General features: G+C 54.8%; 2 protein-coding genes across 2 annotated transcripts in view; one reads left to right on the forward strand and one right to left on the reverse strand.

Annotated features, from left to right (window-relative positions):
• The window catches only part of HDAC5 (histone deacetylase 5), a 67,730-nt gene extending 57,343 nt beyond the window's left edge, over positions 1 to 10,387 (forward strand). Inside the window, exons 16-27 of the mRNA XM_038754275.1 lie at positions 642 to 762; positions 931 to 980; positions 1,287 to 1,394; positions 3,233 to 3,288; positions 4,258 to 4,345; positions 4,884 to 5,003; positions 6,490 to 6,587; positions 6,697 to 6,815; positions 6,904 to 7,037; positions 8,528 to 8,612; positions 8,728 to 8,881; positions 10,348 to 10,387. Of these exons, the coding sequence (XP_038610203.1) occupies positions 642 to 762; positions 931 to 980; positions 1,287 to 1,394; positions 3,233 to 3,288; positions 4,258 to 4,345; positions 4,884 to 5,003; positions 6,490 to 6,587; positions 6,697 to 6,815; positions 6,904 to 7,037; positions 8,528 to 8,612; positions 8,728 to 8,881; positions 10,348 to 10,387 (1,173 nt within the window). The remainder of the gene's footprint in view (positions 1 to 641; positions 763 to 930; positions 981 to 1,286; positions 1,395 to 3,232; positions 3,289 to 4,257; positions 4,346 to 4,883; positions 5,004 to 6,489; positions 6,588 to 6,696; positions 6,816 to 6,903; positions 7,038 to 8,527; positions 8,613 to 8,727; positions 8,882 to 10,347) is intronic.
• Positions 10,388 to 12,866: 2,479 nt separating this feature from the next.
• G6PC3 (glucose-6-phosphatase catalytic subunit 3) lies at positions 12,867 to 25,194 on the reverse strand. The gene is made up of 6 exons (XM_038754443.1): positions 24,977 to 25,194; positions 19,213 to 19,319; positions 17,339 to 17,429; positions 17,140 to 17,258; positions 16,888 to 17,029; positions 12,867 to 13,332 (listed from the first exon to the last, which is right to left on the reverse strand). Exons 1-6 carry the CDS (start codon positions 25,192 to 25,194, stop codon positions 12,969 to 12,971), a joined length of 1,041 nt encoding a protein of 346 aa, XP_038610371.1. The 3' UTR covers positions 12,867 to 12,968.
• Positions 25,195 to 26,994: the final 1,800 nt, after the last annotated feature.

Consider the following 26,994-nt stretch of genomic DNA (forward strand, 5'->3'; position numbering starts at 1 on the left):
AACAGTGGGCTCACAGTCTAAAAAGGGGAGACAGAGAACAAAACCAAACCTACTAACAAAATAAAATAAATAGAATAGATATGTACAGGTTAAATAAATAGAGTAGTAAATATGTATATACATATATACAGGTGCTGTGGGGAAGGGAAGGAGGTAAGATGGGGGAATGGAGCCGAGCTTACAGTCTAGAGGGGCAGGTAGGTGTGAATAGAACTAAAGTCACAGATTTATCAGCACTGAGGGGCTGAGATGGGGATCAATCAATCAATCAATCATATTTATTGAGCGCTTACTGTGTGCAGAGCACTGTACTAAGCGCTTGGGAAGTACAAGTTGGCAACATCTAGAGACAGTCCCTACCCAACAGTGGGCTCACAGTCTAGAAGGGATGAATGACGCAGGAGAGACTCTTAGAGACTTTTAGACTGTGAGCCCACTGTTGGGTAGGGACCGTCTCTATATGTTGCCAACTTGGACTTCCCAAGCGCTTAGTCCAGTGCTCTGCACACCGTAAGCGCTCAATAAATACGATTGATTGATTGAGTGGGAGGAGAGGAAAGGAGGGCTTAGTCAGGGACGGCCTCTTGGAGGAGATGGGCCTTCATCGACCCCCTTCCCCCCCTCCGCCCACCGTCCGGCAGCGGATCCGGGGCCGCAAGGCCACGCTGGACGAGATCCAGACGGTGCATTCGGAGCCGCACACCCTGCTGTACGGGACCAGCCCACTCAACCGGCAGAAGCTCGACAGCAAGAAGCTGCTGGGTCAGGAGGGGCCCGCAGGAGCCGGGGTGGGGGGGGGCGGGGGTGGACCCGGGGCGGGGGGACCAGGGCTCCGACGCTAAGGTCGGGCTGCCCCCCACTCTCTCTGCCCCGGGACCCCCGGTCCGGTCCAGTCCGCCCTTCCAGAGCGGTTTTCTCTTCCGCCCGCAGGCCCCATCAGCCAGAAGATGTACGCCGTGCTGCCCTGCGGGGGCATCGGGGTGAGTGCCAGGCCCATCATCATCATCAATTGTATTGAGCGCTTACTGTGTGCAGAGCACTGTACTAAGCGCGCTTGGGAAGTACAAACTGGCAACATACAGAGACAGTCCCCACCCAACGGTGGGCGCACAGTCTAAAAGGCCCAGCCGTGGGGGGTGGGACGGGGACGCCCGGGTTTGCCGCCCCCCTCCCCTGGACCTCGCCTCCGTCTCCTCCTCTCCCCACCCGGGCCCCATGGATTTGGGGGCCGGCGGGGGGGCGGGGAGGGAGCGAGGGGAGGGGGCTGACGGCCCGCTGGCCCGCAGGTGGACAGTGACACGGTGTGGAACGAGATGCACAGCTCCAGTGCGGTGCGCATGGCGGTGGGCTGCCTGGTGGAACTGGCCTTCAAGGTGGCTGCGGGGGAGCTCAAGGTGAGGGGCTGCTGGGATCGGGAGAGGGCACATTGTACTTTCCAAGCGCTTAGTACAGTGCTGTGCACACAGTAAGCGCTCAATAAATACGACTGAATGAATGAATGAATGAATGAATGGGGGGCTGGGGCGACCGATACAAAATCTTCCTTGCCCCTGCTCTCCCTGCCTATCCTCTCCTTCCTCTCCTGGTCTCTGTTCCCCTCCCCTTTGCTCCCAATCAATCAATCATATTTATTGAGCACTTACTGTGTGCAGAGCACTGTACTAAGCGCTTGGGAAATACAAGTTGGCAACATATAGAGACAGTCTCTACACAACAGTGGGCTCACAGTCTAAGAGACTCTCCCGTCTCCTCTCCTCCCTACCCTTCCGCATGGCACAACTCTCTGCCCCAAGATTCAGGGCCTTGAACCTTAAAAGAAGCAGCATGGCCCAGTGGATGGAGCGGAGAACTGGGAGATAATAATAATAATAATAATAATGATAGCATTTGTTAAGTGCTTACTATGTGCAAAGCACTCTTCTAAGTGCTGGGGGAGATACAAGGTGATCAGGTTGTCCCATGCGGGGGACTCACAGTCTTCATCCCCATTTTACAGATGAGGTCACCGAGGCCCAGAGAAGTGAAGTGACTTGTCCAAAGTCACACAGCTGACAATTGGCGGAAGCGGGATTTGAACCCATGACCCCTGACTCCAAAGCCCCTGGTCTTTCCACTGAGCCACGCTGCTTCTCTAGGTAGAAGGACCTGGGCTCCAATCCCAGCTCCACCACTTGTTGCTGGGTGATCTTGGGCGACTTCTCCGTGCCTCAGTTTCCTCAACTGTAAAATGGAGATTGAGACCGAGTCCAACCCGATTTGCTTATATCCACCCCAACGCTTAATACGGTGCCTGGCACGCAGTAAGCACCGCACGATTCTCAGTCGTATTCTAATCCCGGCTCCACCGCTCGTCTGCTGTGTGGCCTTGGGCAAGTCGCTTAACTTCTCTGTGCCTCAGTTACCTCATCTGGAAAATGGGGATTAAATCTGTGGGCCCCCTGAGGGACAGGGACTGTGTCCAACCTGATTTTTGCTCGTATCCACCCCAGCGCTTAGTACAGTGCCTGGCACATAGTAAGCACTTAGCAAATACCACAGTTTCACGGGTTCTAATCCTGGCTCTGCCACTTGTCTGCTGCGTGACCTTGGGCAAGTCACTTCCCTTCTCTGTGCTTCAGTGACCTCCTCTGTAAAATGGGGATTGAGACTGTGAGCCCCACATGGGAGAAGGGACTGTGTCCAACCCAATTTTCCAACCCAATCCCAGGGCTTAGTACAGCGCCTGGCCTACAGTAAGCGCTTAACAAATACCATAATTGTCATTATTTATTTGTATTTAACAAATACCACAATTAATTATTAGTCTAATAATAGACTGAGCCCCCTCCTTCCTCTCCCCATCCTCCCCACCCTACCTCCTTCCCCTCCCCACAGCACCTGTATATATGTTTACACAGATTTATTGCTCTATTTATTTTACTTGTACATATTTACTGTTCTATTTATTTTATTTTGTCAATATGTTTTGTTGTCTGTCTCCCCCTTCTAGCCTGTGAGCCCACTGTTGGGTAGGGACCATCTCTATGTGTTGCCAACTTGCACTTCCCAAGCGCTTAGTCCAGTGCTCTGCACACAGTAAGCGCTCAATAAATACGATTGACTGAATGAATGAATGAATATTATTATTATTATCGGGCAGCTTCTCTCACCTGGGCAAGGAAAAGGGTGAGGGGCGGCCTATGGTCGTGTGACAGCTCACTTTTCTCTCCTGTATCGGTCCGTCGGCTTCCAGAATGGGTTTGCCATTATCCGCCCCCCAGGACACCATGCAGAGGAATCCACCGCCATGTACGTACTCACCGCCCGCCTTCCTCCTCATCCTCCTCCTCCTGCCCTCTTCCACCTCTGTCCTCCCTGCTTCCTGTCTCTCCCCACTCCAACTCTGCTGCCTGAATCATTTTCCTGAAAAAAAGCGTCCAGTCAGTTGTCCCCTCTCTTCAGAGTCCTCCAGCGGTCGCCCATCCCCTTCCGCATCCGACAGAAAAGCCTTACCGTCGGCTTTAGGCACTGTCAGCTCTCGCCCTCCCACCTCACTCCTACAACCCAGCCCGTACACTCCCCTCCTCTTGATGCCAACTTCCTCACTCTACCTCGATTTTCCACATCCTCCCTCTGACCCGGCACTCCCTCCCCCTTCACAGCTGATGGTCCACCAGTCTCCCCACCTTCAAAACCTTCTCAAAAATCACATCTCCTAAGAGGCCTTCCCCGGCGAAATCCTCATTTCCTCTTCTCGCTCTCCCTGCATCGCCTGTGGACTTGGCACTTTTCCCCACTTCCCCCTTTGGTTGTTGAATCTGTCTCCCCCCTCCAGACCGTAAGCTCCTTGTGGGCAGGGAGCGTGTGTCCTGTCGTACTCTCCCAAGCGCTCAGTACAGTGCCCTGCACACCCTACGTGCTCAAGGAATACCATCGGTCGACTGGGATGAGATCCCTGTTCTCCCTCCCACTTCGACTGGTGGGGCAGATTCTGCGCTCCTCTGATTATCCCGCTCCTTCCCCAGCGCTTAGCACAGTGCTTGGCGCGGCCTGTCTGCCTCCCCCCTGCCAAGCCCCGGATGCCATCTGGGACCCTCCCTCCTGTCCCCGACCCGGTCTTTTAGACCGTGAGCCCACTGTTGGGTAGGGACCGTCTCTAGATGTTGCCATCTTGGACTTCCCAAGCGCTTAGTCCAGTGCTCTGCACACAGTAAGCGCTCAATAAATACGATTTGATTGATTGGGGCCTGGGCTCACCCCGCTTCTCGGCCCCAACAGGGGCTTCTGCTTCTTCAACTCGGTGGCCATCACTGCCAAACTCCTGCAGCAGAAGCTGAGCGTGGGCAAAGTCCTCATCGTCGACTGGGTGAGCGAGCCAGGAAAGCAGCCCCGCCGCCCACTCCGGGCGCCCGGGCCCATCACCCTCCGGGGCCATCTCTCTATGTTGCCAACTTGTACTTCCCAAGCGCTTAGTACAGTGCTCTGCACACAGTAAGCGCTCAATAAACACGATTGATTGATCTCTGCCACCCCCTCTGCCTCAGGCAGGGGCAGTTTGGGCCGACCCGGCAAGTCCCGCGGGGGTCGGGGATGCTGGGGAGATCCTCGGTCCCTCTCTGGTGCCGGATGGGCCCGGCTGACGGGTGGCTCTCCCCACTCCCCTGCCCACCCCCGTGTCCCTCCCCGTCCCCTATTTCCCCTATTTCAGGACAGCCCCTCAGCCCCCCTGGCCGCCCCCACGCTTTGAGTTCCGCTGCCTGCCCCTCTCCTGGGCAGCGGGCACCCGGCGTTGGCTTTGGGGCGCTGCCCACCAGGGCCTGTTGGACCCCAGGGCTCGGGGCGGGTGGGGGGCAGCAGCCTAACCCCTGCTGACCTCCCCTCTCCCCCTCCCGCCCCCCCCACAGGACATCCACCACGGGAATGGGACGCAGCAAGCTTTCTACAGCGACCCCTCCGTGCTCTACATCTCTCTGCATCGCTATGACAACGGGAACTTCTTCCCGGGCAGCGGAGCCCCCGAGGAGGTGTGGGGACCCCCCCCCCCCCCCAAAACCTCTTAGCCGGGTGGCGGAGGGTGGGAGTGGGGCCGTGGAAGCACCGCGGCTGAGTGGATAGAGCTGGGAGCCGGAAGGTCCTGGGTTCTAATCCCGGCTCCGCTGTGTGGCCCTGGGCCAGTCACTTCACTTCTCTGGACCTCAGCCGGAAAATGGGGATCGAGACTGTGAGTCCCACGTGGGACGGGGGACCGTGTCCAACTTAAGTTGTATCTACCCCAGTGCTTAGAACGGTGTTTGGCACGTGGTAAGTGCTTAACAAGTACCGTCATCATCATCATTTTCATTATTATTATTATTCTTCATTCATTCATGCAGAGCACTGTACTAAGCGCTTGGGAAGTACAAGTCAGCAACATCTAGAGACGGTCCCTACCCAACAGCGGGCTCACAGTCTAGAAGGGAGAGACAGACAACAAAACATATTAACAAAATAAAATAAATAGAATAAATATGTACAAATAAAGTAAATAGAGTAATAAGTACATACAAACATACAGGTATATCTACAGGCCTGTTATCATTAATAACAGGCCCTCACCCCAGCTGTGTGGTGGGGTGTATATATATACATATATATGTATATATTACCTGTATATATGTATATATGTTTGTACATATTTATTACCCTATTTATTTATTTATTTTACTTGTACATATCTATTCTATTTATTTTATTTTGTTAGTATGTTTGGTTTTGTTCTCCATCTCCCCCTTTTAGACTGTGAGCCCACTGTTGGGTAGGGACTGTCTCTAGATGTTGCCAACTTGTACTTCCCAAGCGCTCAGTACAGTGCTTTGCACACAGTAAGCGCTCAATAAATACGATTGATTGATTGGTGGGGGTTAGTGCCAAGAACACTCTCCCCCAGATGGCCAGGAGAGGCTGGGTGTCCCCAGAAAGCCCCTGCCAGAATGGGAGATAATAATACTACTACTAATAATAATGGCATTTATTAAGCGCTTAATATGTTCAAGACACTGTTCTAAGCGCTGGGGAGTTTAGAAGGTGATCAGATTGTCCCACGTGAGGCTCACAGTCTTCATCCCCATTTTCCAGATGAGGGAACTGAGGCCCAGAGAAGTGAAGTGACTTGCCCAAAGTCACCCAGCTGACAAGTGGCAGAGCCAGGATTTGAACCCATGACCTCTGACTCCAAAGCCCGGGCTCTTTCCACTGAGCCACGCCGCTTCCCAGAGATAGATAGGCACACGGGGTGGTCACGGAGTGGGAGTGGGGCGCTTAGATGGTGGCGGCCATCTGGGAAGGCTTCCTGGAGGGGGAGGCTGTCAGGGGCCGTTGGGGAGGGAAGGGCCGGGTGGGGGCAGCGAGAGGGCAGAGGCCGGGCCCGCGGTGGGGCAGCGAAAGAGGCTGGGCGGGCACCCGGATGGGCCCGGAGAGGCGTGCCATCCGCCCCGGGGGACCGCGCGGGTGACGCCCCTCTCCCGGTGCCAGGTGGGCGGCGGACCGGGCACGGGCTTCAACGTGAACGTGGCCTGGACGGGCGGTGTGGAGCCCCCCATCGGGGACGTGGAATACCTGACGGCCTTCAGGTGCGGGCGGAGCCGGGCGCCGGCGGGGCGGGCGCCGCGGGAGGCGGGTGGCACCGGGGTGGGAGCCCAGCCGGGCTCCCCGAGCCAGCCTCGCCCTTCCCCCTGGCAGGACAGTGGTGATGCCCATCGCCCACGAGTTCTCCCCGGACGTGGTCCTGGTGTCCGCTGGCTTCGACGCGGTCGAGGGCCACCTGTCCCCGCTGGGCGGCTACTCCGTCACGGCCAGGTGTAAGTGGCAGGGTGGGAGGGTGGGTGGCGGGTGGAGGGACGGGCACCCCGGACGGAGCCCCAGCAGAGCCCGTCTCGCCCGCCCCAGGTTTCGGCCACCTGACCAGACAGCTGATGAAGCTGGCGGGGGGCCGGGTGGTCCTGGCCCTGGAGGGGGGCCACGACCTGACGGCCATCTGCGACGCCTCAGAGGCCTGCGTCTCCGCCCTGCTCAGCGTGGAGGTGAGGGGCGGGGGGCACGGGGAAGGGACGTCGGGCCCCGGAGGGGTCATCGTCATCATCATCATCAATCGTATTTATTGAGCGGTTACTATGTGCAGAGCACTGGACTAAGCGCTTGGGAAGTCCAAGTTGGCAACACATAGAGACGGTCCCTACCCAGCAGTGGGCTCACAGTCTAAAAGGGGGAGACGGAGAACAAAACCAAACATACTAACAAAATAAAATGAATAGAATAGATATGTACAAGTAAAATAGAGTAATAAATATGTACAGACATATATACATATATACAGGTCCTGTGGGGAAGGGAAGGAGGTAAGATGGGGGGGATGGAGAGGGGGGCGAGGGGGAGAGGAAGGAAGGGGCTCAGTCTGGGAAGGCCTCCTGGAGGAGGTGAGCTCTCAGTAGGGCCTTGAAGGGAGGAAGAGAGCGAGCTTGGCGGATGGACAGAGGGAGCAGGGCATTCCAGGCCCGGGGGAGGACGTGGGCCGGGGGTCGATGGCGGGACAGGCGAGAACGAGGTACGGTGAGGAGATCAGTGGCGGAGGAGCGGAGGGTGCGGGCTGCGCTGGACAAGGAGAGAAGGGAGGTGAGGTAGGAGGGGGCCAGGGGATGGACAGACTGGAAGCCCAGGGTGAGGAGTTTCTGCCTGATGCGCAGATTGATTGGGAGCCACTGGAGATTTTTGAGGGTCAGCTCCGGAGGACTCCTCTGCCAGCCCAGTCCAGAGGACGGGGTCTTTGTGGTGGCCGGATTGGACCTAGGGCCGAACACGGGGTGGACTTGGGTCTTCCGGCCTCCCGGCCACAAGTCTGGCCCCTTCTCCGGGGGCTGGCCACCTTCCCCCTCTACCAATCAATCAATCAGTCGTATTTATTGAGCGCTTACTGTGTGCAGAGCACTGGACTAAGCGCTTGGGAAGTCCAAGTTGGCAACATCTAGAGACAGTCCCTACCCACAGTCTAAAAGGGGGAGACAGAGAACAAAACCAACATACTAACAAAATAAAATAAATAGAATAGATGATATGTACAAGTAAAATAGAGTAGTAAATATGTACAAACATATACATATATACAGGTGTTGTGGGGAAGGGAAGGAGGTAAGGCGGGGGGGATGGAGAGGGGGACGAGGGGGAGAGGAAGGGGGGTCTCAGTCTGGGAAGGCCTCCTGGAGGAAGTGAGCTCTCAGTAGGGCCTTGAAGGGAGGAAGAGCTCGTCGTGGGCGGGGAATGTGTCTGTTTATTGTTGTACTGGACTCTCCCAAGCGCTTGGTACAGTGCTCTATACATAGTAAGTGCTCAGTAAATACGATTGAATGAGTGGGGAGCAGGGAGAGGGCAGACAGGAGTCCCCGACTCTCTGGCCTCCCTCACACCGACACTAACTCCTTCCCCACCATGTCCCCATCTCCCTCACGATGTCCCGGGATGCCTCTCCCAAATCCCCTCCATCGTCCCCATTCCCATCCTTCACCTCCCCCGGCCCCAGCTGGAGCCCCTGGATGAAGCCGTGCTGCAGCAGAGGCCCAACGTGAACGCCGTCACCACGCTGGAGAAAGTCATCGAAATCCAGAGTGAGCCGGGGAGGGGGCTCGGGGGGAAAGGAGGCGGTTGAGGGGAGCAGGGAGGGGGCTCAGGGTGCCTGGGTGAGGCCCTCCGTCCATCCCCCATCCCCGTCCTATCCCCCAGGCAAACACTGGAGCTGCGTCCAGCGCAGCGCGGCCGGGCTGGGACGATCACTGCTGGAGGCGCAGGAGGGAGAAGGGGCTGAGGCGGAGACGGTGAGCGCCATGGCGCTGTTATCTGTGGGCGCCGAGCAGGCCGGGCCCGATCTCCTCCCTCGGTGAGTTTCCCCCCTTCCTCCCTCCCCTTCCTCCCTCTTTATAATAATAATTATTGCGGGATGAGTTAAGCGCTTACTAGGTGCCAGGCGCTGTACAAAGCGCAGAGATAGATATGGTGTAGTGCATAGAGCAGAGGCCTGGAGTCAATCAATCGTATTTATTGAGCGCTTACTGTGTGCAGAGCACTGGACTAAGCGCTTGGGAAGTACAAGGTGGCAACATATAGAGACAGTCCCTACCCAGCAGTGGGCTCACAGTCTAAAAGATAATAATAATAATGGCATTTGTTAAGCGCTTACTATGTGCAAAGCACTGTTCTAAGCGCTGGGGGGGATACAAGGTGATCGGGTTGTCCCACGTGGGGCTCACATTTTTAATCCCCATTTTACAGATGAGGTAACTGAGGCTCAGAGAAGTTAAGTGACTTGCCCAAGGTCACACAGCAGGCACGTGGCTGAGCTGGGATACGAACCCATGACCTCTGACTCCCAAGCCTGGGCTCTTTTCACTGAGCCACGCTGCTTAGATGCACTGTAAATTACTGTAAATCGGTAATTTACTGATTAGGTGATTTACTGATTAGATGACTCATCTAAAAAATGAGTCAGAAGGTCATGGGTTCTAATCCCAATAATAATAATGATGGCATTTATTAAGCACTTACTATGTGCCAAGCACTGTTCTGAGCGCTGGAGAGGTTACAAAGTGACCAGGTTGTCCCATGGGGGGCTCACGGTCTTAATCCCCATTTTACAGATGAGGTAACTGAGGCCCAGAGAAGTGAAGTGACTTGCCCAAAGTCACACAGCTGACAATTGGCGGAGCCAGGATTTGAACCCATGACCTCTGACTCATTCATTCATTCAATTGTATTTATTGACTTCAAAGCCTGGGCTCAGTTCAGTCGTATTTATTGACTCCAAAGCCCGGGCTCTTTCCACTGAGCCACGCTGCCCAACTCTGCCACTTGGCTGTTGTGTGACCTGGAGCAAGTCGCTTCACCTCTCTGGGCCTCAGTTACCTCATCTGGAAAATGGGGGTCGAGACCGCGAGCCCCACGTGGGACGGGGACTGCGTCTGACCCGATTAACTCGTATCTACCCCAGCACTTAGAACAGTGCTTAATATTGTAAGTGCTTAACAATATTATTACAAGATAACCAGGTTGGACGCCATCCCTGTCCCACGTGGGGCTCCCATTCTTAATCCCCATTTTCCAGATGAGGTCACTGAGGCCCAGAGAAGTGAAGTGAGTTGCCCAAGGCCTCCCAGCAGAGGAGGGGCAGGGCCGGGATTAGAATCCGGCTCCTTCTGATTCCCAGGCCCGGGCTCTACCCACTAGGCCACGCTGCTTCTACACGCTCCGTGCTTCCCTTTCTCCTCCTCCCTCCCTCCCTCCCTCGTCGGCCAGCCCCGGCGAAGCCCTGACCAGAGGCCCCTGCCCCTCTGCTTGCCCCCCCCCCAGTCCGGCGGAAGAGCCCATGGAGCAGGAGCCCGCGGTGTGACGGACAGACGCCCGCCCAGCCGCCCAGCCGCCCGCTCTGGGGCTCGTCATTGTGATTTTGTTTATTTTTTCTATTAAAAAGAAAAAGTCACACACCCGACAGCGTCTGCCGTGTCCATCTCTCAGCCTCACCCCTCCCACCCCACCGAGCCCCCAGCATCACCCAGTTCATGCTGACCTAGGGAGAGGCACCAGCTATCCCTCCTCTCTCCCCCATCCCTTCTCCCCTCTCCCTCTTTCTTTCCTCTCCCCCTTCTTCCCCTCTTCTCCCGTTTCTCCCTCGCCTCTCGCCCTCTTCCCCTCTTTTTCCCTTTTTGGGCTTTCTCCCTCCCGTCAGACTTCCACGGCCCCATCTCTGGGGAACTGAGCTGGGCCGGGCCGGGCCTGTGGGCCCTCAGGTTAGAAGAGAGGGCAGGACTGAGAGTTCGGTGCCTCGGATTCGGCCACTTTCACGGGGAAATGCCTTAACTTTCTGTGTAGCCCTCCCTGCCTCCCAGCTTCCCTACCTCCACCTCCCATCCTCTGAGCGGAAATCCAGCGGCGCCAGCCCCAACTCCGGGCCCGACGGGGGCTGCCAACGTCACCTTGTGTTCTGTCTCCGCTCTCTCTGCCGCCTGTACTGCCGTTGGTGTCCTCGTCGGCCCCTGCTCATTTCACGCTTCCTCCCCTCCGCCCCGACAGAGCTGGAGGGCCTGGCTGGACGAGGCTGGGGGAGACGGGGAAGTTCCTCCATCAGGAGCAGGGGGACCCAACTGGGGAGTTAGGGCAGGCTTTCCGGGGGTGGGCTCATCCCAATCTTCCCCACGGGCACATCTTGGGACGAGATCGTGGTCCCCAGGAAGGGGACCGTGTGGCCGCAGGCCCTTTCCCGCCAAGCCTGGCACGCCCTGGCAGGCGGATGCCACCCAAGCCCCTGGCACGTACATCCCTACTCCCCTCCCAGCAGTCCAGGGGCCGGTGGGTATCAACGGGGGTCGGTCAAAGCCAACCCTGCTCCCACCCACCCAACCCGCCTCCTCCGGGGGGGCTGCCTGGTTAAGGCAGGGAATGTGTCTATTGTTCTGTTGTCCTCTCCCAAGCGCTCAGTCCAGTGCTCTGCACACAGTAAGCGCTCAATAAACACGTCCGAACGAATGAATGGACCCCAAGGCCCCAGAGCCGGAGACGGGTGCTGGCCGCCACAAGGTCGGGCCTCTCCCCGGCCGTTGGGGTGCCATCTCCCCAGGGAGAGGCGGAGGGGGCAAACAGACTGACCCCCAGAGCAGCGAGGAGGAGCTGGGGGGGTGAGGACCCCACGCCGATATACTTCCCCCCGCTCCAGCTCAAGGTCCCACCAGCCTGTTTACGCGCTTCCTATTCCCACAGGGAGAAGGGGGGGAGCTCGGGCCTCTCCTAGCTGTTGCTTCTCCCCGCTGCTTGTCCGTGTCGCGTGGGCTACGTGTGTCACCGTGCGTGCGAGACCCCCCGAGACCCCTCTCCCGGGTGAGGGGAGGGTCCCAGCCCCCTCCTGGCTCCGTGCGCCACCCTCACCCCACTCACTCACGCTTCCTTGTCTCTTTCTCTGGGTACTGGATTTCAGTGGAGTATTTTGTCATCTGTTAGACTGTTTGTCCTTGCGTAAATAAACTGGATTCTGGCAGTGCCCGCTGTGGGCTGGCATCTCTGTTCCTGGGGGAAGGGGGTCCTAGGGCTGAGGGGTCCCTCCCTATAGGCCAAGGCCTCACCCATCCTTCTGAGTACTTCCCGTCCGCTGGGGTTGTGGGGGGCCTGGTGGAGAGGGCTGGCCCCATGGGGAAGACCTGGATACAATCATGGGGTAACAGAGAAGGTGCAAGGTGTTTATTAAGCGCTTCCTCGGTACCAAACACTGTGCTAAGCACCGGAGCGGATCCGGAGTAATCGGTCCGGACACAGTCCCTGCCCCAGGGTGGGGCTCACAATCTAAGGCTATGGGCGGGGTGGAGGGACAGGATCTCTTCCCCATTTTACAGACGAGGAAACCGGCCCGGAGGTGAGGGGAAGTGGCTTGCCCAAGGACACGCAGCAGCGGGCTGAGGGAGGAGTCGGAGGAAGGAGTGGGGTTTCCGGGTCTCCCTGCCTCTCTTGTAGCCGGGGCGGCCCCACCCCGTCCCCCGGGGGGCCAGGACACAGTTCCCAGGGCTGCCGCCACCACAGTGGGAGGGAGGGAGGGTAGACAGAGGACCCCGAGATTGATGAAGGCAGGGGGGCGGGGGCCGGGGAGAGGGCTCGGGCCGTAAGCGGAGTGCCCGGCGGCCCACTGGGAAGAGGTGGTTTTGTTCTCTGTCTCCCCCTTTTAGGCTGTGAGCCCACTGTTGGGTAGGGACTGTATATGTTGCCAACTTGGACTTCCCAAGCGCTTAGTCCAGTGCTCTGCACACCGTAAGCGCTCAATAAATACGATTGATTGATTGATTGATTGGCGGCGCTGGGGGCTCCGGGACTCCCGGCCTGGGCGCGTGGAAGAGGAAGCGAGGCCTCGGGGGACGAGGTCGGCGCGGTCCCGGCGCCCGGCGGCGAGAGGACCGGCCGCAGGGGAGAGGGGTGGCCCGCCGGGGAGCGACTCACCGGGCGTGCGGGGGAGCGGCCCCCCTGGGGCTGAGGCTGTGGACCAGCCAGGGCACCAGGGCCAGCACCACGCAGGGCCCCAGCATGGCCTTCAGGAAGTTGAGGACGTAGAAGAGGGTGAGCTGGTGGGGCCGGCCCAGCGCGCCCAGCGCCCGCAGCAGGCCCAGGGCCAGGAGCAGGCAGACCGCCCGCTGGCCGGCCCCCAGCCGCGTCCGGCGCAGCCGGGTGTAGCAGGGCGAATGCAGGGCCACCCCCAGCCCCAGGGCCGTGCCCGCGTCCCGGCCCAGCGAGGCGAACGGCCTCGTGTCCAGGTGTAGCCAGTCCGGCCGCTCGCACCACTTGGAGGCCAGCTGGATCGACCTGGTGGGGACGGGGAACGAGGGGTCAGTGGGGCCCCCCCCGTGCCCCTACCTCCTTCCCCTCCCCACAGCACCTGTATCTATAATTGTATATACAGTACATGTATACTGTATGAATGAATGTATACTGTATGAATTAGCACAGTGCTAAGCGCTTAGTACAGTGCTCTGCACACAGTGAGCGCTCAATAAATACGATTGATGATGATGATGATGATAATTGTACAGATTTGGGGGGTGCGGGACATAGTTACGACTGAGGGCCTTCCAAGGACCTTCCCAACCCCACAACTGCTCGGGGGGGGGGGGGAATTGTCCCCCCCCCTTTTAGACTGTGAGCCCACTGTTGGGTAGGGACTGTCTCTATGTGATGCCAATTTGTACTTCCCAAGCGCTTAGTACAGTGCTCTGCACATAGTAAGCGCTCAATAAATACGATTGATTGATTGATTGATTGATTACTCTCTTTTACTGGTACGTATTTACTATTCTATTTATTTTGTTCATGATGTGCGCAGAGCTTTAATTATTTTTATGGCATTTATTAAGTGCTTACTCATCATCATCATCATCAATCGTATTTATTGAGCGCTTACTATGTGCAGAGCACTGTACTAAGCGCTTGGGAAGTACAAATTGGCAACACACAGAGACAGTCCCTACCCAACAGTGGGCTCACAGTCTAAAAGTGCAAAGCACTGTTCTAAGCACTGGGGAGGTTACGCGGTGATCAGGTTGTCCCACAGGGGGGCTCACAGTCTTAATCCCCATTTTCCAGATGAGGTAATTGAGGCCCAGAGAAGTGACGTCACTTGCCCAAAGACACACAGCTGACAAGTGGCGGCGCCGGGATTAGAACCCGTGACCTCTGACTCCAAAGCCCGGGCTCTTTCCATTGAGCCACGCTGCTTCTGCTTCTATCTGTTCTGATGACTTTGACACCCGTCTCCATGTTTTGTTTCGTCGTCTGTCTCCCCCTTCTAGCCTGTGAGCCCCTTGTTGGTTAGGAACCGCCTCTATTTGTTGCCGACGTCCTTCCCAAGCGCTTAGTCCAGTGCTCTGCACACAGTAAGCGCTCAATAAATACGACTGAATGAATGAATGGGGCCAGGGGCCGCCTGGGTGGGGTGGGGTGGCCAGGGTGATGCTGCCGTGGGACCTTGGGCAAGTCACGTCGCTTCTCTGGGCCTCAGTTACCTCATCCGTCAGAAATGGGGATGAAGACTGAGCCCCACGTGGGACAGGGACCGTGTCCAACCCGATTTGCTTGTATCCACCCTGGCGCTTAGTCCAGTGCCTGGCACATAGCGCTTGATGAATACCATAGTTAATATCATCATCATCATCATCATCATCAATCGTATTTATTGAGCGCTTACTATGTGCAGAGCACTGTACTAAGCGCTTGGGAAGTACAAATTGGCAACATATAGAGACAGTCCCTACCCAACAGTGGGCTCACAGTCTAAAAGGGGGAGATAATGTTGGAGATAAAAGGGAGAAATAATGTTGGTGTTTGTTAAGCACTTACTAAGTGCCAAGCACTGGGGTAGATACAAGGTATTCAGGTTGTCCCACGTGGGGCTCACAGTCTTCGTCCCCATTTTACAGATGAGGGAACTGAGGCCCAGAGAAGTTAAGTGACTTGCCCAAGGTCACACACTTGACAAGTGTGTCTTCTAGACTCCTAGACTGTGAGCCCACCGTTGGGTAGGGACCGTCTCTCTATGTTGCCAGCTCGTACTTCCCAAGCGCTTGGTACAGTGCTCTGCGCACAGTAAGCGCTCAATAAATACGATTGATTGATTGATTGACAAGTGGCAGAGCCGGGATTAGAACCCATGACCTCTGGCTCCCCAGCCCGTGCTCTTTCCACTGAGCCACGCTGCTTCTCTAATAGTACTTACTAAGTGCCAAGCACTCTTCTAAGCGCTGGGGTAGATACAAGTTAATCAGATTGGACACGGTCCCTGTCCCACCCGGGGCTCACAGTCTTCCTCCCCATTTTACGGCTGAGACCCAGAGGAGGGAAATGACTTGCCCAAGGTCACACAGCAGACAAGTGGCAGAGCCGGGATTAGAACCCAGGTCCTCCCGACTCCTAGGCCCGGGCTCTAGCCAGCCAGAAGCAGCCTGGCTCAGTGGGAAGAGCCCGGGCTTTGGAGTCAGAGGTCATGGGTTCAAATCCCGGCTCCGCCAACTGTCAGCTGGGTGACTTTGGGCGAGTCACGTAACTTCCCTGGGCCTCAGTGACCTCATCTGGAAAATGGGGATGAAGACTGTGAGCGCCCCCCCGTGGGACCGCCTGATGACCTTGTAACCTCCCCGGTGCTTAGAACAGTGCTTTTCATATAGTAGCGTGGCTCAGTGGAAAGAGCCCGGGCTTTGGAGTCAGAGGTCATGGGTTCAAATCCCGGCTCCGCCAACTGTCAGCTGTGTGACTTTGGGCGAGCCACGTAACTTCTCTGGGCCTCAGTGACCTCATCTGGAAAATGGGGATAAAGACTGTGAGCCCCTGCCGTGGGACCACCTGATGACCTTGTAACCTCCCCGGCGCTTAGAACAGTGCTTTGCATATAGTAGCGTGGCTCAGTGGAAAGAGCCCGGGCTTTGGAGTCAGAGGTCATGGGTTCGAATCCCGGCTCTGCCACATGTCTGCTGTGTGACCTTGGGCAAGTCACTTAACTTCTCTGAGCCTCAGTTACCTCATCTGTAAAATGAGGATTAAGACTGTGAGCCCCACGTGGGACAACTTGATCCCACTGTATCCCCCCCGGGGCTTAGAACAGTGCTTTGCACATAGTAAGCGCTTAACAAATGCCACCATTATTTATATAGTAAGCGCCTAGTAAATGCCATTATTCTTATTAAGCCAGGCTGCTTCTCACCCCAAGGGTCACCCTGAGGGCCGGGCTCACCTGCCGGAGCCCAAGGGGCTTGCGGGAAGGCAAGATGGAGATGGGGAGGCCCCTGCCCGACCCCCAGAGCGTGTCAGGATGGCGGGGGGGGAGTCCAGGGAGGGGATGTTTTAGACTGTGAGCCCACTGTTGGGTAGGGACTGTCTCTATATGTTGCCACCTTGGACTTCCCAAGCGCTTAGTCCAGTGCTCTGCACACGGTAAGCGCTCAATAAATACGATTGATGGATTGATTGATTGTGAGCCCACCGTTGGGTAGGGACTGTCTCTATATGTTGCCACCTTGGACTTCCCAAGCACTTAGTCCAGTGCTCTGCACACAGTAAGCGCTCAATAAATACGATTGATTGATTGATTGATTGTGAGCATACCGTTGGGTAGGGACTGTCTCTATATGTTGCCGACTTGGACTTCCCAAGCGCTTAGTCCAGTGCTCTGCACACAGTAAGCGCTCAATAAATACGATTGATCGATTGATTGATTGATTGTGAGCCCACTGTTGGGTAGGGACTGTCTCTATATGTTGCCGACTTGGACTTCCCAAGTGCTTAGTCCAGTGCTCTGCGCACAGTAAGCGCTCAATAAATACGATGGATTGATTGATTGATGCAGGGGGCCGACACGGGGAAGGGGCTCACCACGCCAGGTCGAAGCCGAGGGTGACGAGGGTCCAGTAGATGAGGCTGGCTCCCAGCAGCAGCGCCAGGGCTACCAGCCCATAGAAGCTGAGCTCCTTCTCCACGGGCACCCGGGGGGCCAGCAGCCAGCCCAAGGCGGCTCCTGCGGGGGGACGCCGTCCTCAGGGAGGGGGCCGCCGGGGGTCCGGCACCCGGTGCGGGGGGTGGGGGGGACGCCTCCTCCCCGGGGCTCACCGCGCTCCCCGCACTCACCGGCCAGGAGGCCGCCCAGGACCTGGTGTGGGAAGTGTGCCAAGATGAAGACCCGGGACAAGCCGATGGCCGACAGGAAGAGGCCGTAGGCCACGGCAGGCACCAGCTGGACCCAGCGGCTGTGGAGATGGAAGAGTGGGAGACGGGGAGGGGTCCCCCCACCCGTCCACCGGGCCCTCCCCTCCCACCCCGCACTCACCTCCGAGTGCGCCGGGCCACCAGGCCCGACGCCGCGGTCATCACCGGCCACAGGGCCGCCCCCGTGATCATGCAGTGGCCGGACGGGCTCCCTGTCGGGACACAGAGAGGTCATGGGACGGGGTGCGGGGGCGCGTGCTTGGGGGTGGCGGCCCTCCCACCGGCGCCCGCCAAGCCGGGAGGGACCAAGGAGGAGCTGGAGGCAGGAGATATAATCATAATAATGATCATAATAATATCGATATTTGCCTAAAGTCACTGACAATTGGCGGAGCCGGGATTTGAACCCATGACCTCTGACTCCAAAGCCCGGGCTCTTTCCACTGAGCCACGCTGCTTCTTGTTAATCAATCATCATCAGTCAATCATATTTATTGAGCGCTTACTATGTGCAGAGCACTGTACTAAGCGCTTGGGAAGCACAAATTGGCAACAATTGTTAAGCGCTTACTATGTGCCAGGCACTGTTTGAAGCGCTAGGGTAGACACAGGATAATTGGGTTGGGCACAGTCCCTGTCCTACGTGGGGCTCGCGGTGGAAAGAGCATGGGCTTGGGAGCCAGAGGTCATGGGTTCAAATCCCAGCTTGGCGGCTGGGTGACTTTGGGCAAGTCGCTTCACTTCTCTGTGCCTCAGTTCCCTCCTCTGTAAAATGGGGATTAAGACTGTGAGCCACCCGTGGGACAACCTGATCACTTTGTATCCTCCCCAGCGCTTAGAACAGTGCTTTGCACATAGCAAGCGCTTAACAAGAAGCAGCGTGGCTCAGTGGAAGGAGCGCGGGCTTTGGAGTCAGAGTTCATGGGTTCAAATCCCGGCTCTGCCAATTGTCAGCTGTGTGACTTTGGGCAAGTCACTTAACTTCTCTGGGCCTCAGTTACCTCAGCTGTAAAATGGGGATGAAGACTGTGAGCCCTCTGTGGGACAACCTGATCACCTTGTAACCTCCCCAGTGCTTAGAACAGTGCTTTGCACATAGTAAGTGCTTAATAAATGCCATTAAAAAAAGTACCAAAATTATTGTCATTATCATTATTATTAATCCCCATTTTACAAATGAGGTCACTGAGGCCCAGAGAATCAATCAATCAATCGTATTTATTGAGCGCTTACTGGGTGCAGAGCACTGGACTCTGCTTGGTAAGTCCAAGTTGGCAACATCTAGAGACGGTCCCTACCCAACAGTGGGCTCACAGTCTTGAAGGGGGAGACAGAGAACAAAACCAAACATATTAACAAACTAAAATAAAGTGACTGGCACAGCAGAGAGGCGGCAGAGCCTGGACTAGAATAATAATAATAATAATAATGATGATGGCATTTATTAATGGCCTTCCTTCCTCTCCCCCTCATCCCCCTCCCCATCCCCCCCATCTTACCTCCTTCCCTTCCCCACAGCACCTGTATATATGTCTATATGTTGGTACATATTTATTACTCTATTTATTTATTTATTTTACCTGTACATATCTATTCTATTTATTTTATTTTGTTAGTATGTTTGGTTTTGTTCTCTGTCTCCCCCTTCTAGACTGTGAGCCCACTGTTGGTTGGGTAGGGACTGTCTCTAGATGTTGCCAACTTGGGCTTCCCAAGCGCTCAGTCCAGTGCTCTGCACACAGTAAGCGCTCAATAAATACGATTGATTGATTGATTGATTATCAAGCGCTTACTATGTGCAAAGCACTGTTCTAAGCGCTGGGGAGGTTACAAGGTGATGAGGTTGAGGTGTTCAGGTGTTCTAAGCGCTAGGCCGCTTCTCCAGGGGACTCGGCCGGCAGGTCCCTGGGCCCGTGGACGGAACTCGGGGCCCTTTATCCCCCCGCCCGGGGGCCGCCCGCACTGTCCCGCCTCCCGCCCGCGGAGGACACTCACCGGGCCCCGTCTCGCAGGACACGGGGAACTGGTGCACCTGGATGGGGGCCTGGCTATAATAGCCGGACTCATGAACCCACCAGAAAGGTCGCTCTCCAAACAGGAACCTGGGGGGGCGGGAGGGGAAACGGAGCATTCATCCATTCTTTCATTCAATCATACTTATTGAGCATTTAGTTTGTGCGGAGCACTGCACTAAGCCCTTGGGAGCGTACAATATAACAGTAAACGAGCAAAAACTCCTCATTCTCGGCTTCAAGGCTGCCCATCCCCTCGCCCCCTCCTACCTCACCTCCCTTCTCTCCTTCTCCAGCCCACCCCACACCCTCCACTCCTCTGCCACTAACCTCCTCACTGTGCCTCGTTCTCGCCCATCCCACCATCGACCCCCAGCCCACGTCCTCCCCCTGGCCCGGAATGCCCCCAATCCCTCTGCCCATCCGCCAAGCTCGCTCTCTCCCTCCCTTCAAAGCCCTTCTGAGAGCTCACCTCCTCCAGGAGGCCTTCCCACACTCAGCCCCCTTTTTCCTCTCCTCCTCCCCGGCCCTACCTCCTTCCCCTCCCCACAGCACCTGCATATATGTATATATGTTTGTACAGATTTATTACTCTATTTATTTTATTTGTACAGATTCATTCAATCGTATTGAGCGCTTACTGTGTGCAAAGCACTGTACTAAGCACCTGGGAAGTACAAGATTTATTCTATTTATTTTATTTTGTTAACATGTTTTGTTGTCTGTCTCCCCCTTCCAGGCTGTGAGCCCGCTGCTGGGTAGGGACCGCCACTATATGTTTCCAACTTGTACTTCCCAAGCGCTTAGTACAGTGCTCTGCACACAGTAAGCACTCAATAAATATGACTGACTGAATGAATGAATGTACAATAAATGGACACATTCCCTGCCCGTGATTTGCTAATAATAATACGAATTGTGGTATTTGTTATACGCTTACTATGTGCCAGGTACTGTACTAAGCGCTGGGGTGGATACAAGCTAGTGATTTGCTAATAATAATGCGAATTGTGGTATTTGTTATATGGTTACTATGTGCCAGATACTGTACTAAGCGCTGGGGTGGATACAAGCTAATCAGGTTGGACACAGCCCAGGTCCCACGTGGGGCTCACAGTCTTAATCCCCATTTTCCAGATGAGGGAACTGAGGCACAGAGAAGTGAAGTGACTCGCCCAAGGTCACACAGCAGACAAGTGGTGAAGCTGTGGTTAGAAAAGGTCCTTCTGACTCACAGGCCCATGCTCTATCATCATCATCATCATCATCAATCGTATTTATTGAGCGCTTCCTGTGTGCACAGCACTGTACTAAGCGCTTGGGAAGTACTAGTTGGCAACATATAGAGACAGTCCCTACCCAACAGTGGGCTCACAGTCTAAAAGGGGGAGACAGAGAACAAAACCAAACATACTAACAAAATAAAATAAATAGAATAGATATGTACAAGTAAAATAAATAGAGTAATAAATATGTACAAACATATATACATATATACAGGTGCTGTGGGGAAGGGAAGGAGGTAAGATGGGGGGATGGAGAGGGGGACGAGGGGGAGAGGAAGGAAGGGGCTCAGTCTGGGAAGGCCTCCTGGAGGAGGTGAGCTCTCAGTAGGGCCTTGAAGGGAGGAAGAGAGCTAGCTTGGCGGATGGGCAGAGGGATTGGGGGCATTCCAGGCCCGGGGGATGATGTGGGCCGGGGGTCGATGGCGGGACAGGCGAGAATGAGGCACGGTGAGGAGATTAGCGGCGGAGGAGCGGAGGGTGTGGGCTGCGCTGGACAAGGAGAGAAGGGAGGGGAGGTAGGAGGGGGCGAGGCGATGGATGGACAGCCTTGAAGCCCAGGGTGAGGAGTTTCTGCCTGATGCGCAGATTGATTGGTAGCCATTGGAGATTTTTTGAGGAGGGGACTAACATGACCAGAGCGTTTCTGGACAATCCGGGCAGCAGCATGAAGTATGGATTGAAGTCGGGAGAGACACGAGGATGGGAGATCAGAGAGAAGGCTGATGCAGTAGTCCAGACGGGATAGGATGAGAGCTTGAACGAGCAGGGTAGTGGTTTGGATGGAGAGGAAAAGGCGGATCTTGGCAATGTTGCGGAGCTGAGACCGGCAGATTTTGGTGACGGCTTGGATGTGAGGGGTGAATAAGAGTAAGGGTAAGAAGGGGCCCACCAACACCCTGACTCACCACCACTGACCCAGCATGGACTTCCCACATCCCTGACTCTCCCCCAGTGACCCAGCAAGGCCCACCCAACACCCCTCACTCACCACCAGTGACCCAGCACGGACCATCAGACCCCCCTGAGACGCACCTCTCCAACCTTGACTCTCCCGCCTGTTAACCAGCGTGGACCAATCCAACAACTCTGATTCCCTCTTCCTCCCTGACTCCCTCCTGTCCATCCCTGACCATCCCACACCTCTGTCTCTCCCCCAGTGACCCAGCACGGACCAGTCCACCTGTGATTCTCCCCTTTCCATCACCGACTCTCTCCCAGTGACTCAGCCCAGACCATCCACCTCCCCATCCCTGCGTCTCCCCCCTCCATCCTTGACTCTCCCAGTGCCCCAGCCCAGACCATCCCACACTCCTGACTCTCCTCTCTCCATGCCTGATTATCCCCCGCTGACCCAACCCAGACCATCCAACATCCCCGATTCTCCCCTCTCCATCCCTGAATCTCCCCCGCTGACCCAGCCCAGACCATCCAACACCCCTGGCTCTCCCCGCAATGACTCAGTCCAGACCACCCCACACCTCTGACTCTCCCCTCTCCACCTCTAACTGTCATTCATTCATTCAATCATATTAATTGAGCGCTTACTGTGTGCAGAGCACTGTACTAAGCACTTGGAAAGTACAACTGAGCAATAAAGGGTAACAATCTCCACCCACACTGGGCTTATAGTCTAGAAGGTGGGAGGGTTAGCCCTTGACTCTCCCCCAGTGACCCAGCCCAGACCATCCCACACCCCTGACTCTTCCCTCTCCATCCCTGACCCTTCCCCAATGACCCGGCCTGGACCATCCAACATTCCCGACTCTCTCCTCTCCATCCTTGACCCTTTTCCATTGACCCAGCCTGGACCATCCAACATCCCTGCCTCTCTCCTCTCCATCCCTGACCCTTCCCCAATGACCCAGCCTGGACCATCCAACATTCCCGCCTCTCCCCTCTCCATCCCTGACCACCCCCACTGGTGACCGAGCCTGGACCACACTCCCCCAGCCCCCCGGCCAGTCCAGTGCTCTGCACACTCAATAAATACAGAGAAGCAGCGTGGCTCCGTGGAAAGAGCCCGGGCTTTGGAGTCGGAGGGCATGGGTTCAAATCCCGGCTCCGCCAACTGTCAGCTGTGTGACTTTGGGCGAGTCACTTAACTTCTCTGGGCCTCAGTTCCCGTATCTGGAGAATGGGTATGAAGACTGGGAGCCCCACGTGGGACAACCTGATCACCACGTCACCTCCCCAGAGCTTAGAACAGTGCTTTGCACTTAGCAAGCGCTTAATAAATGCCATCATTATTATTAAATTCATTCATTCAATCGTATTTATTGAGCACTTACTGTGCGCAGAGCACTGTAATAAGCACTTAGGAAGTACAAGTTGGCAACATATAGAGACGGTCCCTACCCCACAACGGGCTCAGAGTCTAGAAGGGGGAGATGGACAACAAAACAGAACATGTGGATAGGTGTCAAGTTGTCAGAACAAAAAGAATTAAAGCCAAATGCACATCATTAACAAAATAAATAGATTAGTAAATATGTACAAGTGAAATAAATAGAGTAGTAAATCTGTACAAACATATATACAGGTGCTGAGGGGAGGGGAAGGAGGCAGAGCACAGCGTGGCTCAGTGGAAAGAGCCTGGGCTTGAGAGTCAGAGGTCATGGGTTCAAATCCCGGTTCTGCCAATTGTCAGCTGTGTGACTTTGGGCAAGTCACTTTACTTCTCTGGGCCTCAGTTCCCTCATCTGTAAAATGGGGATTAGGGCTGTGAGCCCCATGTGGAACAACCTGATCACCTCGTATCCCCTCAGTGCTTAGAACAGTGCTTTGCACATAGTAAGCACTTAATAAATGCCATCATTATTATTATTATTAGGGCGGGGGAATGGGGAGGAGGAATGACTATCCACTGAATGATGATGATGATGATGAAGAGAAGATGAGATGAGAAGAGATGATGATCAGAGAAACAGCGCGGCTCAGTGGAAAGAGCATGCGCTTTGGAGTCAGAGGTCATGGGTTCAAATCCCAGCTCCGCCAATTGTCAGCTGTGTGACTTTGGGCAAGTCACTTAACTTCTCTGGGCCTCAGTTCCCTCATCTGTGAGCCCCACGTGGGACAACCTGATCACCTTATAACCTCCCCAGGGCTTAGAACAGTGCTTTGCACATAGTAGGCGCTTATTAAATGCCATTATTATTACTATTATCAGGTTGTCCCACAGGGGGTCTCAATCTTAATCCCCATTTCACAGATGAGGTAACTGAGGCACAGGTAAATTAAGTGACTTGCTTAAAGTCACACAGCTGACAGTTGATGATGATGATGATGGTATTTGTTTAAGTGCTTACTATGTGCAAAGCACTGTTCTAAGCGCTGAGGAGGTTACAAGGTGATCAGAGAAGCAGCGTGGCTCAATGGAAAAGAGCACAGGCTTTGAAGTCAGAGGTCACGGGTTCAAATCCCGGCTCTGCCAATTGTCAGCTGTGTGACTTTGGCCAAGTCAAGTCACTTCACTTCTCTGGGCCTCAGTTACCTCATCTGTAAAATGGGGATTAAGACTGTGAGCCCCCCGTGGGACAACCTGATCACCTTGTAACCTCCCCAGCGCTTAGAACAGTGCTTTGCACATAGTAAGTGCTTAATAAATGCCATCATTATTACTGTTATTATTATTATCAGGTTGTCCCATTGGGGGGCTCACGGTCTTAAACCCCATTTTACGGATGAGTTAACTGAGGCACAGATAAATTAAGTGGAGATAAGTTAAGTCAGGAGGACTTCCCAGACTGAGCCCCTTCCTTCCTCTCCCCCTCATCCCCCTCTCTATCCCCCCATCTTACCTCCTTCCCTTCCCCACAGCACCTGTATATATGCGTATATGTTTGTACATATTTATTACTCTTTATTTATCTTACTTGTACATATCTATTCAATTTATTTTATTTTGTTGGTATGTTTGGTTTTGTTCTCTGTCTCCCCCTTCTAGACTGTGAGCCCGTTGTTGGGTAGGGACTGTCTCTACGTGTTGCCGCCTTGTACTTCCCAAGCGCTTAGTCCAGTGCTCTGCACACAGTAAGTGCTCAATAAATACGATTGATTGATTGACTGATTAAGTGACTTGCCTAAGTCACACAGCTGACAGTTGGCGGGGCCGGCATTTGAACCCATGACCTCTGACCATGACCTTAGGCGCTTAGTCCAGTGCTCTGCACACAGTAAGCGCTGAATAAATACGATTGAATGAAGGAATGAATGAATGACTCCAAAGCCCGGGCTCTTTCCACGGGGCCACGCTGCTTCTCTGAATGAACTACGACTGAATGAATGGCTGGATGGATGAGTCCTTTAGACTGTGAGCCCACTGTTGGGTAGGGCCTGTCTCTCTATGCTGCCAACTTGGACTTCCCAAGCGCTTAGTACAGTGCTCTGCACACAGTGAGCGCTCAATACATACGATTGATTGACGGATGAGGGAGTCTGAGCCCCCTTTTCCGGGGTTCTCACCACTTGAAGATGAGGTTGAGCCACTCGGAGAGGAGAGCCATCCAGAGCAGGGCCAGCCCGACGCGCCGCTCGGCGTAGTAGACGGCGGGGAAGTAGACGAGGAAGGCGCACTTGGGGTCGCCCAGGTAGGTGACCCACAGCCACGTGCCCTCCAGCCAGGGCAGCCCGTTCTGCAGGGCTTCGGCCAGGGCGATGCCCGCGCCGTGGGCCGTCTCCATGGCAACGGCGGAGGACCAGGGGACCGCAGCCGCCTGACTCAGCCCTTCCCGCCCCTGGCCTCGCGCGCCGCTCTGGCCACGCCCCCTCGCCGCGACGCAGCCAATCCCCGGCCACGCCCCCCCCCCCGAGTCGAGACACGCCCCCTTTCCGCGCGCACGCGCGGCTAACCCCCTCCTCCGCCCCCCTCCCCAGCTACGGGGCGACGCGGGGGACAAACCGCTCGCCGAGGCGTTTCCGCTGCGGCCCACGTGTCTGGCTTTGCGGCGCGCGGCGTTCGTTCATTCATTCATTCACCCACTCAATATAGTGAGCGCCTGCAGGGTGGAAAGCAATCAATCAGTCAACCAATCAATCAATCGTATTTATTGCTGCCAATATTTTACTTGTACATTTCTATCCTATTTATTTTATTTTGTTGGGATGTTTGGTTCTGTTCTCTGTCTCCCCCTTTTAGACTGTGAGCCCACTGTTGGGTAGGGACTGTCTCTATGTGTTGCCAATTTGTACTTCCCAAGCGCTTAGTACAGTGCTCTGCACATAGTAAGCGCTCAATAAATACGATTGATTGATTGATTGATTGATTATTGAGCGCTTACTGTGTGCAGAGCACTGGACCTTCCTTCCTCTCCCCCTCGTCCCCCTCTCCATCCCCCCCCATCTTACCTCCTTCCCTTCCCCACAGCACCTGTATATATGTTTGTACATATTTTTTACTCTATTTTATTTGTACATATCTATTCTATTTATTTTATTTTGTTAGTATGTTTGGTTTTGTTCTCTGTCTCCCCCGTTTAGACTGTGAGCCCACTGTTGGGTAGGGACTGTCTCTATATGTTGCCAATTTGTACTTCCCAAGCGCTTAGTACAGTGCTCTGCACATAGTAAGCGCTCAATAAATACGATTGATGATGATGATGATGGACTAAGCGCTTGGGAAGTCCAAGTTGGCAACATATACAGTTCCTACCCAACAGCGGGCTCACAGTCTGAAAGGGGGAGACAGAGAACAAAACCAAACATACTAACCAAATAAAATAAATAGAATAGATATGTACAAGTTAAATAAATAAATAAATAGAGTAATAAATATGTACAAACATATACATATATACAGGTGCTGTGGCGAAGGAAAGGAGGTAAGATGGGGGGATGGAGGGGGGGGCGAGGGGGAGAGGAGGGAAGGGGCTCAGTCTGGGAAGGCCTCCTCTGGGAAACACTGTACTAAGCGCTTGGGAGAGGGCAATAGGACGGCAAACGGACACATTCCCTGCCCACAACGAGCTCAAGGTCTAGACGGGGAGACAGAGGTTAATGTAAATAAATAAACTGCAGATCTATGCAGATCTCCCCCTTCTAGACTGTGAGCCCACTGTTGGGTAGGGACCGTCTCTATATGTTACCTGTATACATGTTTGTACATATTTATTACTCTATATATTTTACTTGTACATATCTATTCTATTTATTTTATTGTGTCAATATGTTTGGTTTTGCTCTCTGTCTCCCCCTTCTAGACTGTGAGCCCACTGTTGGGTAGGGACTGTCTCTAGATGTTGCCTACTTGGACTTCCCAAGCGCTTAGTCCAGTGCTCTGCACACAGTAAGCGCTCAATAAATACGATTGATTGATTGATTGATGTTGCCAACTTGTACTTCCCAAGCGCTTGGTACAGTGCTCTGCCCACAGTAAGTGCTCAATAAATACGACTGACTGATCTATACCCATGTGCCAAGCCCTACTGAGAGCTCACCTCCTCCAAGAGGCCTTCCCAAACTGAGCCCCCTTTTCCCTCCCCATC

Source organism: Tachyglossus aculeatus, chromosome 11 (assembly GCF_015852505.1).
Source record: "Tachyglossus aculeatus isolate mTacAcu1 chromosome 11, mTacAcu1.pri, whole genome shotgun sequence".
In the NCBI taxonomy this organism is placed as follows: Eukaryota; Metazoa; Chordata; class Mammalia; order Monotremata; family Tachyglossidae; genus Tachyglossus; species Tachyglossus aculeatus.

Coding starts and splice junctions, on each gene's coding strand:
- G6PC3 (XM_038754443.1), bottom strand. CDS start 25,194: ATGGAGACGGCCCACGGCGCGGGCATCGCCCTGGCCGAAGCCCTGCAG. Junction 17,430..19,212: donor GTCCTGCGAGACGGGGCCCG/GTGAGTGTCCTC, acceptor GTGTCCCGACAG/GGAGCCCGTCCGGCCACTGC. Junction 17,259..17,338: donor GTGGCCCGGCGCACTCGGAG/GTGAGTGCGGGG, acceptor CCATCTCCACAG/CCGCTGGGTCCAGCTGGTGC.